The 15,004-nt window shown below is 37.3% G+C and overlaps 3 protein-coding genes across 4 annotated transcripts; 2 read left to right on the top strand and 1 right to left on the bottom strand.

Moving 5' to 3' along the window:
* The first annotated feature begins 2,793 nt into the window (after positions 1-2,793).
* LOC140760451 (myb-related protein 306-like) lies at positions 2,794-4,056 on the top strand. The gene is made up of 3 exons (XM_073097387.1): positions 2,794-3,010; positions 3,139-3,268; positions 3,341-4,056. Exons 1-3 carry the CDS (start codon positions 2,878-2,880, stop codon positions 3,954-3,956), a joined length of 879 nt encoding a protein of 292 aa, XP_072953488.1. The 5' UTR covers positions 2,794-2,877; the 3' UTR covers positions 3,957-4,056.
* A 5,333-nt stretch (positions 4,057-9,389) lies between these two features.
* On the bottom strand, positions 9,390-10,404 carry LOC140759846 (zinc-finger homeodomain protein 9-like). The gene has a single exon (XM_073096508.1). The coding sequence runs from the start codon at positions 10,257-10,259 to the stop codon at positions 9,495-9,497; it is 765 nt and encodes a 254-aa protein (XP_072952609.1). The 5' UTR covers positions 10,260-10,404; the 3' UTR covers positions 9,390-9,494.
* Positions 10,405-11,461: 1,057 nt separating this feature from the next.
* LOC140759924 (probable arabinosyltransferase ARAD1) lies at positions 11,462-14,112 on the top strand. 2 transcript variants are annotated; one of them, XM_073096634.1, is made up of 3 exons: positions 11,474-11,605; positions 11,883-12,877; positions 13,295-14,112. In XM_073096634.1, exons 2-3 carry the CDS (start codon positions 11,921-11,923, stop codon positions 13,802-13,804), a joined length of 1,467 nt encoding a protein of 488 aa, XP_072952735.1. In that variant the 5' UTR covers positions 11,474-11,605; positions 11,883-11,920; the 3' UTR covers positions 13,805-14,112. The 2 variants fall into 2 exon arrangements, with proteins under 2 accessions (XP_072952734.1, XP_072952735.1); XM_073096633.1 differs by having other exon boundaries at positions 11,462-12,877.
* Positions 14,113-15,004: the final 892 nt, after the last annotated feature.

Genomic DNA, 15,004 nt, shown 5'->3' with positions numbered 1-15,004 from the left:
TGGAGTTCTAATATCAACAGGAAAATGATTTGCTCTCATACTGTTTGATGTGTATCTCAATTATTCTAGCAGGAATAGTGTCTTGGCATAAGATTTTGACAACCTTCTCGAAGGTAAGATGATTGTTAAGAAGAATTTTTTAAGGAATCTCCTGAGACTGTAAGCCAAATTAAATTTCAAGTAATTCTTTTGTAGAGCAACTCCAACTACAACCGTAAACCTCTTCTTTCTAGTATACTGTCAGAATATTCTACAGTTTTGAAGCAAAAAAGCCCTTCAGAAAATATATTTATAATGTCAGAAAGTGGAGAAAGAGAATAGGTATTTTGATTGAATGAGGAGCCCATTTACGAATTTGGAAAGATGAGTGAGATTTAAAAAGCAATTAGTAGTTATATGAAAGAAAAAGAAAAAAAAATCTAAAAAAGATTTAAAGGAAAAAAAATAGGGGAAATTTGAAGGATGTCACCTTTTCTAACAACTGATACGAATATAAGAAACACATTAGATTCAATGTTCTAAAGATATTTTAGTAATGAGTAAAAAGTAAGTGATCATTAACCGAAAAAGATTCACATCTGTTATATTCAAAATGATTATGCAATGTCTCCCTTAGCAAAGTTCTCCTAGCTCGGTTGAAGCTTGAGCCCGACTCAGCTCGATCAGAGCTGAGCTAAGCCCAACCCGCTAAAACCGACTCGAAATTAATATCGAGCCGAGCTTGAGCTAAAGTCGGCTTGCTCAAGCTCGGTATAAAAGGGGTGAGATAAACTCCAATTCCCAAATCCCCACCTCCTCCCCTACTACGGTGTATCGTGCCGCCTCGTCCTCCTTTGCCAAGCCACTGTCGCTATGTCATCTCTTCCTCCTCTTTCGTCAAGTCGCCACAGTGCCCTACCTCCTCCTCCTTCTTCTTCTTTGGCTCAACTTGGGCTCAATTTGGCTTAGTCCGACTCAACTTGAATGAGGTTTGATGATATTTTTATTCAGGTTCAAGCTCGACTCGAGTTGAGTTGAGCCTGAACCCGATTCTAAAGCTTAAAATTAATTTCGAGTCAAAGCCAGCTCGCTCAGGCTCAACTGGTTTACACCCATACTTGTGGCCTCCTCTCTCTCCCCTTCGCTAGCCCTTCGACTAAGAGGAGGGTACGAGTTTTCCCTCTTTCTCCCTCCTTCGTTAGCCGATGCCACCAAAGTTGTTATCATCACAGCCTTAGTCACTCATGCCTTCTCCTCTCTTCCTCCGCACCTATCTTTGCAACACCACCGCTCTATCCATGCCGCCCTCATTGCTCCTACCTTGTTGCCATTCCTCACCACATCAACCTCCCTCTATGCCGACGATAAAACATCGAAAAGATGGTGGAGGTTAATGTCCGACAATTTTGGTTGTCTACTCTTTAAATTTTTTTTATGGAGCCAAATTATCCGCGATGAAGCTATACCATATTGGCTAGTTATTTTTGTGTAATTTGGGTGCTGCTTTATTTACATCTTGTACGCCCTCTATGTTCGTAAAATCTGATTAAAATGAATGAAATTACGTGACTAGGCGCTTTTCATAAAAATATTAAATAAAGAACTGTGAACTTCACTGTTCACACATATCCTTGCCTTAGATTTTTTTTTTTCCAATACTACGAACTTTTCTAACTTTGATCGCCAAAAATTAATTGCTTTGAGCGCTAAGTTTGACTTTTTCTTGTTAAATTCTCTGGAAAGATTTGATAATTTTTCCTCAAAATATTTAATATTAAAAAAGAATTCACTAAAAGTTAAAATTATACCTATCTTATGTTTGACTCACTAAAAATTAAGATAATGACCCGAAAGCGAAAAGATTTATTTTAAACGCTAATTTAATTAATACTAATTAGTGCTAGTTAGTTGAGCCGGTTTAGTGTCGCAAGAATTGTTCCATTCATTCGTAAGCATGATTTAGAGGAGGAATTAATGTGGAAGAACACGTGAGAGGGTCATTAGCCTTATATGGTTCGCTGTTAGACTTGTAATCCGAATTAGACAGTGATAGCCTAATTAATCTACAGCAGACAACGATCTAATAGCCGACGGACATTTATTAAGCACTGGGAGTCCGTGTGATGACCGCTTGCACCCGGGACACCTCACTAAGCAAATCATTAATTACTAGTAATAATGATAGTTTTGGATAATCTTAACCGGCTCTCCCCACCCCCCCCGGATTTTTAAACGTTTGTATTTGTTTTGTTTCTAAATGTTACATAACTATTAAAATGCTTTATATAAAAGTGGACTAATATTTTTATCTATATAAAATTTAAAATTGAGAGTATTCAGCCTGTCATTTAATTGTTGAAATTTTTTAGCGTGCTTCGTTAGTTTAGATAGAAAAATTAACGGTTTTACTTTAGTCGTAAGTATAGAGACTAGTTTGAGACTTTTTAATATATTTAACGTATTACACGGTATAGTTATTACAAATTTTATGAGTACATATAAATAATTGTAAATCAAAATTTTTATTTTATATAATATGGTGGTAAAAAAAAAAAAAAGGAAATAGTGTGAGTAGGTTAAGCGAATCGATCTGGGCTGCCTAGATGCAGTGCATTAGCCAGGATAATTAACAACAGTTCAAAGTCAATCGATTTGTACGATCGATATTCAAATGCTGATTTGACTGTGCATCTGAAATAACTCCACTAATTAGTCCACGCTGAATCTCAAATCCTTTCTCAGTTTCACTTTAGAGGCATCTTTGTCTATATAAATAAGGGTACCCCTCCTTTGAACCCTTATAACTCTTCCTATATATTCCTACGCCACAGGAGATTAAATATATATATATATATGTATATATATATTAAGAAGAGAGAGATTTGAAGAGAGACCAACATGGGAAGACCACCTTGCTGTGATAAAGTAGGTGTGAAGAGAGGACCTTGGACTCCAGATGAAGACCTCATTCTTGTCTCCTACCTGCAAGAACATGGGCCTGGAAATTGGAGGGCAGTTCCTACCAACACTGGTAATTAGTTTAGATGCATGTCCTTCTTTTGCAATGGAATTTTAATCCTAGATACTTAGGCAAAAGTTGATCCTTCTTCTGATCAGTAGTCACACCATTATTTTTTTTTTTTTTTTTCTCTTTTCTAGGGCTCATGAGATGCAGCAAGAGCTGTAGGCTAAGGTGGAATAATTACCTCAGGCCAGGGATCAAGCGTGGCAACTTCACAAGCCATGAGGAGAAGCTCATCATCCATCTCCAAGCTCTTCTAGGAAACAGGTAGTATATATAGATTATTAGATCCTATTACTATAACTCTACTAAGTTCATGCTAATTCTATATGTTTGTAGATGGGCTGCTATAGCTTCTTATCTCCCGGAGAGAACTGACAACGACATCAAGAATCACTGGAACACGCACATCAAGAAGAAGCTCCGGACCGGCGAAGACGACAGCGGCGGCGATTCGGCCACTGCCGGAAAAGCTTCTTCTACCTACAGGGCTAGACCTAAAGGCCAGTGGGAGAGCAAACTGCAAGCCGACATCCACCTGGCTAAGAAGGCTCTACGTGAGGCTTTGTCAGTCGGCGAGCCCACGCCGAGCCTAATGATCACTAACGACTCGAAACCAGGTGAAGGATCCAATCTGCCATTTACCCCCACGGGCTACGCTTGTAGCACGGAGAACATATCCAGGTTGCTAGAGGAGTGGAAGAGCAACGCCGTACCATTGAAGCAAGACTTGGGTCCGAGTACCTCCGGCATGTCGACGCAGATATCGATCGACAGCAGCTCGGCATCGCCGGAGAGGATCGAGTCGTTGTTCAGTTCAACGTCGACTTCGACGGGCGGCAAAGAAGAGAAGAAGCCGAGCTCGGGGGAGATAGCTCAAATGCCACAGATCTCATTGCTTGATGCTTGGTTCTTTGATGACATGCCATTGCATGATCCTGCTCAATTCTTCTGAGTTAATTCCCTGTCGCATTATATAGAGTAGTTTTGGGTGTAAAAATGTGCTTGATAATAGAGAACCACTCGGTACTCAGTACTCAGTACTATTGATTCTTCTTCACCTATCTCTTTTCTTGTCTATTGATGAAGCATTATGCCATCATCATTCATGAGCAGATAAAGAAATCAATTTATGGCCTGGTTCCAGCAATTATTCAGGTATCTATTCTCAATAAATTATTCAAGATTAATCAATGATTAAGAATAATAATAATAATAATAGAGGATGCCCAATCAACATTGATGCTATTGAAAGAGATGAATAAGATCACTGAACAGTCACAACTCCACTGCTATCATCTGGCATGTAGATGTCTACAATAAACACTAGTTCTGTTCATAAAAGGTTGTTTTCTTTCATTAAAAAAAGATGAAGAATCTCTTCCTTTTTTTTACTTCAATCAAAAGTTGATAAATCATGTGGAATATCTTTTGTTCAAAGCGAGCACTTTGATTGGTGTCACTGTTAAAAAAGGACAGAAGATTTGACAAGTACTTTTAGGTATGTAGATATTTCTACTGCCATCCATGGAGTAAAAAATACCCATCCATGCATGTCTCTTGTGATGGCATCCATGAGTAATTTAACTATACATGGGCTGTTAAAGATGCACAGGGTGGTGTCTGCAAGGTGAGTAATGGTGTGAAGTAGTACCATGCATGTCCTATTAATGTATTTTCTTTCCTTCCCTTTAGTAAATTATAGTTTACCTTATTCTAACCTGCGGTCGTTCAAAACGAGATGTAAAAAGACTTAATTACTCGTATAAAATATAGCCTGATTTAATAACTATACGAATAATTTGCTTATTCAGTATCTACACCGTTATCTTTTTCTCTCAAAAACTAAGATTTGCAACTTTTATAGTTCATAGAACAGTTTAAATGCTTAATTTGAAATAGTGGTAAGTTAAAATTGGATCAAACCACAATGCATTATGCAATGAACCATAATTTCTCCCTTTTTCTCAATGCATGCATGTCTTAAGGCTACAATGGTAGGGTTCTCTATACATGGTTGTCTTTTCTCAAGAATTTAAACTCATAGTAGTCAGATGCTTTCCATGGAAAGGATTCAACATGGGTATGTATACCTCGTCTTTAATGTGCTACACCTCCCTTACAGCTAAGGAGAGAGAGGGGGGGCTTTTAAGTTTGTAACCCTTGTGAGTCCACCCATATATATGGAGAAGGGAGCTTTCATTTAAGGAGCCTTTAAGCAATTATACACTCCTTTTGTAGGTTGTTTCTACTCCCTTTGTCTCTTTTTTTAGATGGCCCCATTGCATTGCATGCATGAGAGTCCTTTGTGCTTCTTGATGCCTTTTACAGCTTGATTGGTTGGCCAGGAGCTAAACAAATACTTCAACTTGTAAGAAATGGAGAAAAAGTAGAGGGAAGAACACTTCACATGAGATGCATTTAAGGCACTTGTCTATAAGTCCATGAGACCAAGTAAAGATATTTGTAAGGTGATACTTGGTTCTATCACAGGCCTTGTTCTTCAATATGAAAACTTCTTATTATAGACCAGCAGATTTGCCCAATTGATCGGCCCAAAGTTGGTTCCTTTTAAGGAATTTTTATGACTTCTTAAGCATTTTGTTTCTATATGAAACTTTGGGCCCATAAACTAATCACATATAAAAAGACAACAAGCTTTCCATTTATTGAACGAGTCAAACTTTCTAAACACGAATATAACAGGAGTATTAACCTGACCGACCCAATAACACAAATAAGATTTTCTAAATTATTATAAATTTTTTTAAATATAATTCTAATATGCTAATCAAATAAGTTTATTTGACAAAATTTTGCAATCATATTGATCAATAACTTACAACATTAATCACCATATTTTGTCGACTCTATCTGGCTTAGTTTACAAAAGATGTCATGCTCGCGATCCTAACCACCTTCTCGACGCTTCTTGAAGTGAAGAACCCCTTAATGAGCTGAGTGTGGATGATGATGTTTGGCCTTGCATTCCAAGGAGTGAAAGGTGGAGTTACCATGGTTGCAGGGCTTGTAGAAGCGGCTTGAAGTCAAAAGAATGGTGGAAGGACTGCTTCTCTGGCCAATAGTGAAACTCCACTTTATAGGATTTATATGTGAAGTCAAAACATCCATTTAGGTAGTGATGTAAATTAAAAGTGAACCAGTTCACCCAAAGTCTACCACTGTTCCATGAGTTTGGTGTATAGTGGCATGAATTTTCTCAAAGTGAGGAGTGACAATGACAAAGAAGAGGCTAATATCCCCCAAATCTAATCTTAAAGTCTCTTTAAACTCTTATCAGATCCAGTCTTTCTCCATTTAGTGCTTAATTATCCACTGGGAATAAAGAGGAAAGGGATAGAAATGCGGATGGCACTAGCACTTTCGGCATCCTCAGATTGATTAAGGGATAAGATCCTTTGTGGAGGAGGATATTGCTGCTATTATTGAATATGAACAGCTACCAATTTGTGGCTAGAGAGTAGAGATAACACTAATCTTGTGCGCCACTTGGGTGGAATAGGACTAATATTAGTGAAGCGTTTAGCCTTCTAAATGGCTAATTAGTTCCTAATTGTTTAGAAGGGAAAGTGTTAACCTATGAGAAAAATATAATTTACACCTCCATAGTCTGAGTAATATTCATCAGAGTGTTTCATTGAGCTCTTATTTGTCTCACTTTATCCCCTTTATAATTTTAATCTATATGCAACAACTTGGAATGTTACTTTTTAATATAAAGTAATTGAAATGCTCCTTTTGTTTTTGCATTAAGTAATTTATCCTATGCTTCTTTTATCTCAATCTTTCACACATTTATATTTTAAATATTATAAAAATTCTAATAAAATAAAATAAAAGATAAAATGGATAAAACGGTTAGGTTTATTTATACTTATGTAATTAACAAATTGTATCTCAAAATATAATTTATATATAATGTGTTTATATTTTATATATGAGCATATGCATAAAGTATGAGATATTTGATAGAAAATATTGAAGTAGAAGATTCATTTTGAAGTCAATTATTCAAAATGATTTTAGAGTCTTTAATGAATTGCTTAATAGTGTCGTAATGGTTGAAAAGTATGAAATTGCTTAATAGTGTCACAAAGCAAAATAACAGGCACTTTGCATTCAACTATTTAGTCTATTGTTTGAATAGAACATTCAAACACACTTTAGACCCATTCAAATGCACTCTGCAGTCATTCACACTATGTTTGCACATATAGAGAGCTTGTTTTTGTCGCACCCTACAGGTATTTACACATATAGAGGTAGCATTCACACACAAATATTTATATTTAGTCGTTCATAGCACATTCACGCTTTAAGTTACTGTGTCCGAACACACTCGAGTTGTGTTCGAATGCACCCACGTAAGTTGTAATTTCTAGATTTATACGAGGCCTGATTTGACTTAAATTTGACTTTTATCTCTAAGAAATATTTATTTTATTTTCTAAGAGAACCCATAGAGAATATTTAAATTTTTTTTATCTTATATCTAAATATTTACTTTATCTCTAAGAAGTATATAAATAATTTAATCTAACCAAAGAGTCGTCAAGTATTAGATTGGAGAATACTTTTTCTAATTTACACGAGACACGCTAAATCAACATGGAGGGTCACTGAGGTTTAGAAACTACGTCTCGAAGGTCACTATGACGGAAGAATCAATATGGAGGGTTACTGAGGTTTAGAAACTACGTCTCGAAGGTCACTATGACGGAAGAATCAATATGGAGGGTCATTAAAGTTTGGAAACCAATCATGAGAAGTAGTGCATCGCAGGGTTTGTAAGCTTTTTGTATATTGTTATAGATTTTAGTGATTGCTTTCGATCTGAGTTTAAAATTGTAGTTTTTTTTACTCAATTTAGGATAAAATTTTTTGTGTTTGCGATTGTCGTTTTTACTCTTTATTTTTCGCGTTTGTTACGTTTTTCAATTAGTATCATTCAAGTAAGTTTTAGTTTTTTTAAAAAAGTTCTAATAATTTAAAGGAAAATTTTCCTTCCCTCATATTTTTGGTAGGAGAATTATGCAGTTTGACATAGATATAGATTAGAACTTTATTTCTCCTAACTACAACTGGGTAAAAGGCATGTTTATTTATCTTGAACTGACATAGAAAAAGTAAAAATTCCTAAAGAAATTACTTTGTAATAAAAAATTATTACTTTCTAATATTTGGTGAGACATAGTGAGATTGAAATAATTAGTATTTTTACTTTGTACTATTTGATTGAGCAAAATAAAAATAAAAATAAAAATTAGACTTCGAAATAAAAAATAAAAAGATTTATTTACATCCATACTCCCCCTAAACTTTATTTTTATACATACCTTTTTTAAATGTAATATTTGTTTATATATCTTTCAGAAATTCTTACATAATTACCACCAAAAATATTTAAAGTATCATAATTGCTACTATATTAATATTATAACTGACACTAAAATCGGCATTAAAACACAACTTAGATTCAAAAAAGACTACTTTATCCTTACATAATTTATTTAAAATAGTTTAAAAGATATCAAATATTAGTCTACAAAAAAAAAATTATTGACAAATATTTTTTAATTATAAACTTAAAAAAGAGTATTTAGTCATGTAAATGTTTGCTAACTTTAAAATTAATCTATTTACCCACCCTTCACCCTTCATGCTAAGTTTAAAAATACAAGTTAAAAAAACTAGTAGTTAAAATATAAAAAAAAAGAGGTATATACGTGGGTAAATAATAGATTTCAAAATGAAACTACGGGGTAAGATAATATTATTTTCCCCCATTATTCCATTACACTACTACTATAGTTAAAGATCGACGTCATGTCCTCTCCTTCGCATAAGTCCTAGCAGATAACCTCGGAAACTAGCATCATAAACAGATAATAAAGGTAATAAACAAACAATCTTGACCAAGGAGAGAAGGGACAAAAATAATTAAGAAAGATGACATCATGGTTAACTATAATTTAATCCTGATTAAGTTACGGTGAAAGGATAAACGAGGGAATTTAGATATTATTATATACCATAGATGTCGTCCTCTTCTCTGGCTCCCCTAATTATGCATGATTAGTTCACCAAGTAAGCACAACAGTTAGCTAACATCAAAATAATAGGGAAATTTATTAAAAAAAAGAGCTCCAGAATTTGTAAATCTTTGAGTGATCCCCTCTTCCTACTATTAAGTGTATGTGTATGAGAGATTACATGCATGAAGCCCTCATATATTTATATATATATATATATATATATATATATATATATATATATATATATATATATATATATATCTACTGTTTATATGCAGAACAAGGACTAATCTAAGTATGAAACTAGAAGCTTTATCAAGGGACTACAAAAAAGAGAAAATAAAATCTGGATTTTAGAACTTTAGGAGACAACAAGAGCAAGAAATAAGTCTGGAAGGACAAACAAGAAGGAGAAGAAGTAAAATAGCATCACCTCCTCAAGATGAACCAGAAGACCCATTTCCAACATGATTAAAAGCACCGCCATCCCTTGCATCCCCTTCAATTCCACCACCATCACCATCACTGGCGGCGGCGGCGACGACGACGGGGGTGAGATCTCCTCTTCGGCCTGAGCCGCCGACAAAGGCGTGCTTGTTGTTATGCATCCATACCTTGAACACCCCCTTCTCGACCCCAATTTCCCTGCACCACTCCTCCATCATCGCCTCGTCCCTCTTCTGCATCCTCCACCCCATCCGCTCCGCCAGCTCCTGCATCCTCTCCTTCTGCACCGCCGTGAACTTCGTCCGGAACCTCTTCCTCGGCGGCCCCGCCGCCCTCGCGATCGGATCCCGCCCCGGCCCCCCGCCGCCGGTGGAGAGCGCGAGGAGCGTGTGGTGCGCCCCGCCCCCGTGTTCGCCCACCTCCTCGTCGTCCTCTTCGCCGGAGGTCTCCTCCCCCGCGGCGGCGTCCTCGTCGTCGTCGGCGCCGAGGAGGCGGCGGTGGAAGTTGCGATGGCAGCCGCAGGCCGCGCAGGTGAGGGAAGACGGATCGGCAGGGTTCGCCGCCGGCGAGGGCATGAACTCGCCGCAGCCGTCTAGCGCGTGTCCCCCAAGGCTGGCTGCATGGTTCTTGAGGCACTCGCGGTAGAGGGCATCCGGCGGCCTGAGGTGGTGATGGAGGTGGGGTTGCAGGTGCTGGTTCTTCCTTAACGCGGCTCCGCCGTTGGAGAAGGACAAGTGCTTTGGCTTCTCGTCCATGGAGTTAAACTCACTGTACTGTTTCTAGGGTTAGGGTTTTGGTGAAGAAGAAGAAGAAGAAGGAGAAGAAGAAGGAATAAAAACGGAGGATAAAAAAGTTGAAATGGGAATTATTAGGATGAGGTCGGAAGAGAAGAGGTGGTGAGAGTACAAATGTCATGGAATCTAAGCCACACGTTTTAACCAACCGTGGTTTTCCTAATCATCTCTAGGATAAGCAATTATTGCCTTATAGCAAACACTGAATAATTTATTAATATACAACCTAAGGTTCTCATTAATTAAAACAAACCCCCTCTCCCCCCGCCTCCCCCAAGATAATAATTAACAATATATTGTTTCTTTTTGGGCTGGATAGCAAAACTCACCTTCCTCTAAACCTCGGCCCACCCAGCCCATAAAGATTCCAGAGAGCTAGGCTTAAGATGTAACTAAACATTTGACAACAAAATATTCATCATAAAAATAAATAAATAAATAAATAAATATTTTAATATGAATAAGATCCAAGGGGGGGTGGTGTAGTGTAGGACAATAATAAAGGTATCACAAATAATAAAGGCTGCCATCCATGCTCTTGAGTCTGTGGATGTTTCAGGGAATATAGCACATGCCTCTCTGCTGGGTTTTTAGAGAACACAAAACAATCTCTTCCTTTCCTCTCTATAGTGGGGTTTCTGTGACATTCTTTGTGGATTCTAATTTATTATTGCTCACATTACCCACCCAATTATAAATACACATTATGATAACATATTACTAACAGTAAAAATAAAATATAGGATGTTTGTAATTTATTTTTCTAAATAAAATAATAATAGACCTCTAAGAAGAGGTTTTGGCTATCTTTTTTGATGTATTGATATCTAATTTATTAAATATTTAATTATGAGTCGATAGGCATAGCAGGTTGTGCTTTTTGGCCGAGCTGAACGGATAAAAGCTTAGCTCATGTTGCTCGCTATCATCTTGGGCTCAAATCAACTAGTCCTAGACTGGGCTCGAGCCGAGATTAGCCCGATTAAAATTTAGCGAAACTCTAATTTTTACAATTTAGTTGACGTCGAATAGAAGTCGCAATAAAAAAGAAATTGTTATTTTTTTTTCTGGCCTCCAGAATTAGAACACCTGGAAGGAGGAGGTGCTACTAAACTGAAATCCTAATCGCACCGAGCCCCAAAAGCACCCATTTTTAAACCCTTTGACCAGGAACTGGCTTTTCCCAGCTGGGTGTGTTTCAGATCTCCTTCTATCAAAAGGTTTCTCTCTCCATTCCATCAATTTCCATCTGGGCAACAGTATCTGATTCCCTTCCCCTTCTTCCGTTTCCACACAATGGTGAAGTGGTGAAAACTCCTCCCCTTTTTTTGTTTTAGTAATATTTATCCCTCTGTTTATCTAATCTCTGTTAGCTTGAAGGTTTTAGAACCATTCTAATGTTCATAGAGTTAGCTTCATGTTTTGCATCGGGTACTTCTGCTCTTTTTGTTTCCTTTTGATCCAATAGATTACAATCTCCAAATATGAAAAACCCAAATTGGGTTTGTGTTGATCTCTATCAGTAAATTTCCTTCCTTTATGTAAACGAGAGTAAGATGGATTGTGATCATCTCTAATATTCAGGTAGATATAGTTGAGGTATCTGCAGTCACCTCTTTGCCATGTTGGATAGGAAGATGCAGCCCCTTCTTGAATCTAGAAGGCTCCTTTCCTGTGTTGTGTTTATGGCCATCTTTCTAATGATCTTTTCTTGCTCTGTTCTTCTAAAGTCTAGCAGTAGATACTTAATCCCTGAATCAGTTCTTATGTTGGTGCTTCCTAATAAGACATCAGAGCTCGGTACCAGAATTAACTATAGTGACGATCCTCGTCGTAACGCGCCACTTCCTCTGATTACTGTCAGTGGTAAAAGAACCACATCTGAAAATCAGGATGGTGTCCGACGAAATTCTGAATCTCTCAACAGAAAATGTGACCTGAATCAGGCTTTGCTGAAGGTTTATATGTATGATTTGCCGCTTCAGTTTCATTTTGGGTTGCTGGGTTGGAAGGGAAAAGGATATCAGATATGGCCAGATGTTGGGAATGTGGATAATGTTCCTAGGTACCCGGGTGGTTTAAATTTGCAACACAGCATGGAATACTGGCTTACGCTAGACCTCCTCTCTTCAAACACACCAGGTGTGATGAGGCCTTGCACGGCGGTTAGAGTAATGAATTCGAGTGCAGCAGATGTGATTTTTGTGCCGTTTTTCTCATCTTTAAGCTATAATAGACATTCTAAGCTCGAAGGGAAAGAGAAAGTTAGTAAAGACAGGTTTCTGCAGGACGAATTGGTGAAGTACTTGATGAATCAAGAAGAGTGGAGAAGTAGTGGTGGGAAGGATCATCTGATCATAGCTCATCATCCAAACAGTATGTTAGAAGCACGGTGGAAGATATCGGCAGCTATGTTTCTGCTTGCAGATTTTGGGAGGTACCCCACTGAGATTGCAAATCTTAAGAAGGATATCATTGCTCCTTATAGGCACGTTGCGCTTTCTGTTGGCAATGAGTCTGCACCATTTGAGAAACGCCCTATTTTAGCCTACTTCCAGGGAGCAATTTACAGGAAAGATGTAAGTTAGTTGGTGAAAGAAATTATAGTTCTGTATTTATTCTTGTGTGCTTGTTTTGAACTCTTCAACTATCATAATCTGCTTGGTCTTGACTAGTTTCAAGGAAGAAAAACATTCATAATGCCATTTCGAATTTCATGGTTCATAAAGTTAGATCCATAACTTAGAGTAGCAGCTATAAGGCATAGATCAAATACATGAGCTTATTGCTAGGTAATAACAAAATTAGTGTTTTGTGAATTGTCCCATTATATTTCTATGGGATTTATTTTCTGCTGTTGCAAATTATTTGGTTTTGTGATATCCTGTTAGTGTCTGCTGAATTATAACTTAATAAGTCCTCTACTCTGTTCCTGACTTCATTCTATCTGAATTCTGTTGTCCTACATCCTTTAAACCTGATGTTCCATTGTTCAGGGTGGTATGATCCGACAGAAACTTTATCAACTTCTCAAGGATGTGAAGGATGTTCACTTTGCTTATGGAAGTGTCAGGCAAAATGGAATCAGACATGCAAGTAGGGGAATGGCTTCTTCTAAATTCTGCCTAAATATTGCAGGAGACACCCCCTCCTCAAATCGCCTCTTTGACGCCATTGTGAGTCATTGTGTTCCTGTAATTATCAGTGATGATATCGAACTTCCCTTCGAGGATGTCCTAGACTATTCGGAGTTCTGTATTTTTGTGCGTGCGTCAGATGCTGTGAAGAAAAGATTTTTATTGAATCTACTCAGGAGAGTTACTCGAGCTGATTGGACTAAAATGTGGCAAAAATTGAAGGAAGTAGCACACCACTTTGAGTACCAATACCCATCAAAACAGGGAGATGCTGTTCAGATGATCTGGGAGGCAGTTTCTCGCAAAATCTCTCGTGTTCATTTAGAACTTCACAAGGAGAACAGGTTCCGTCAGCAGCTCATAGAATAATGGTGATGGATTAAGGCTCAAATATCTAGCTATCAGTCTGATCTATGTACATGCATCCTCTAAAGCGGGATTATATTCACTACTTTTGGTCGTCGAGAAGTTTACTGTAAGTTCTTGTTAATGTCCGTACCAACCAATTGGTAGTCCTATACAAGTTCCACCCATTATCATGATTCACTATATATGATCTTGTTTGATGGAGTGGAACTTCCATGAACAGGAAATGTTATACCCGCTGATATTAATATATGAAAAGTTTTATGCTATAATTTGCTTCTACAAGATCTATAAAGATTGACATTAAAGTACTTGTAGGAGATTCCATTCAGAATACTCGAGTTTTACTGGAAGAACCAAGTTTGAAATCTTAAAAAGGGATAAATAATCTACTTTAATTGTGATAACAAACACTATAAAAATCACCCCTAGTAACTTCTTTCACATGCAAGATAAACGAAAATAATGCTACTTCACCTATGGATGAACAGAAGAAGAAAAATATCAACTAGCAGTTTCATCAGGACAATAGATACTGGAACTAACATCTTGTCTAATTTTGTGTCTGATAAAAGCTTTCAGGAAGCACATATATGTCTGGTACTATATCACAAGAATTTCAAAGACTAGAAATATATTGCAATACTTGTTTCTAAAGAAATATTCTGCTACATCTGTGAGAACTAACGTCATGATTCTAAAACAAAACAGAGATGTTGCTCATTTTGATCCTCGACAATAAAACCTTTTGTTTCTTCACATCATGGAAATTCTGAGCTTTCTTGTTTTGCTGATTCCATCGTGCTCTTTAAGTATGACTAGGAGTATCTGAAAATATCAGCACTTGTTGTGTATCGGATCGGATCCTCTTCGCGCTCTTCTTTTGCTCATCCTCTTAGGATCAAAAGTTGAAGGCTTGCTTGTTGGTCTCCTCTTGGCATCAAGGTTCACAGCAGCATTGTTGGTAAGTATTCTTGGCTTCTTTGATGATAATCTACCTTCATGCCTTACGTTTCTTGTGCCATAGACCTCTGATTGAGAAGCTAACAACCAAATACAAATGAGAATGATCAGGAGCCTAGAACTTTGAAACCCCATTTCTCCTCTAGTTTAGGCTTACAAAAACACAGACACCTATAGGACTGTGATCCAATGGCTTACTCCTTTAGATATAGGGATGTTGGTTATCAAATTATGGTTCTG

Source organism: Typha angustifolia, chromosome 5 (genome assembly GCF_048772165.1).
Source record: "Typha angustifolia cultivar Huaian chromosome 5, ASM4877216v1, whole genome shotgun sequence".
NCBI lineage: Eukaryota > Viridiplantae > Streptophyta > Magnoliopsida > Poales > Typhaceae > Typha > Typha angustifolia.
The sequence above is the reverse complement of the archived record's forward strand: the minus strand, read 5'-3'. Positions and strand labels throughout refer to the sequence as shown.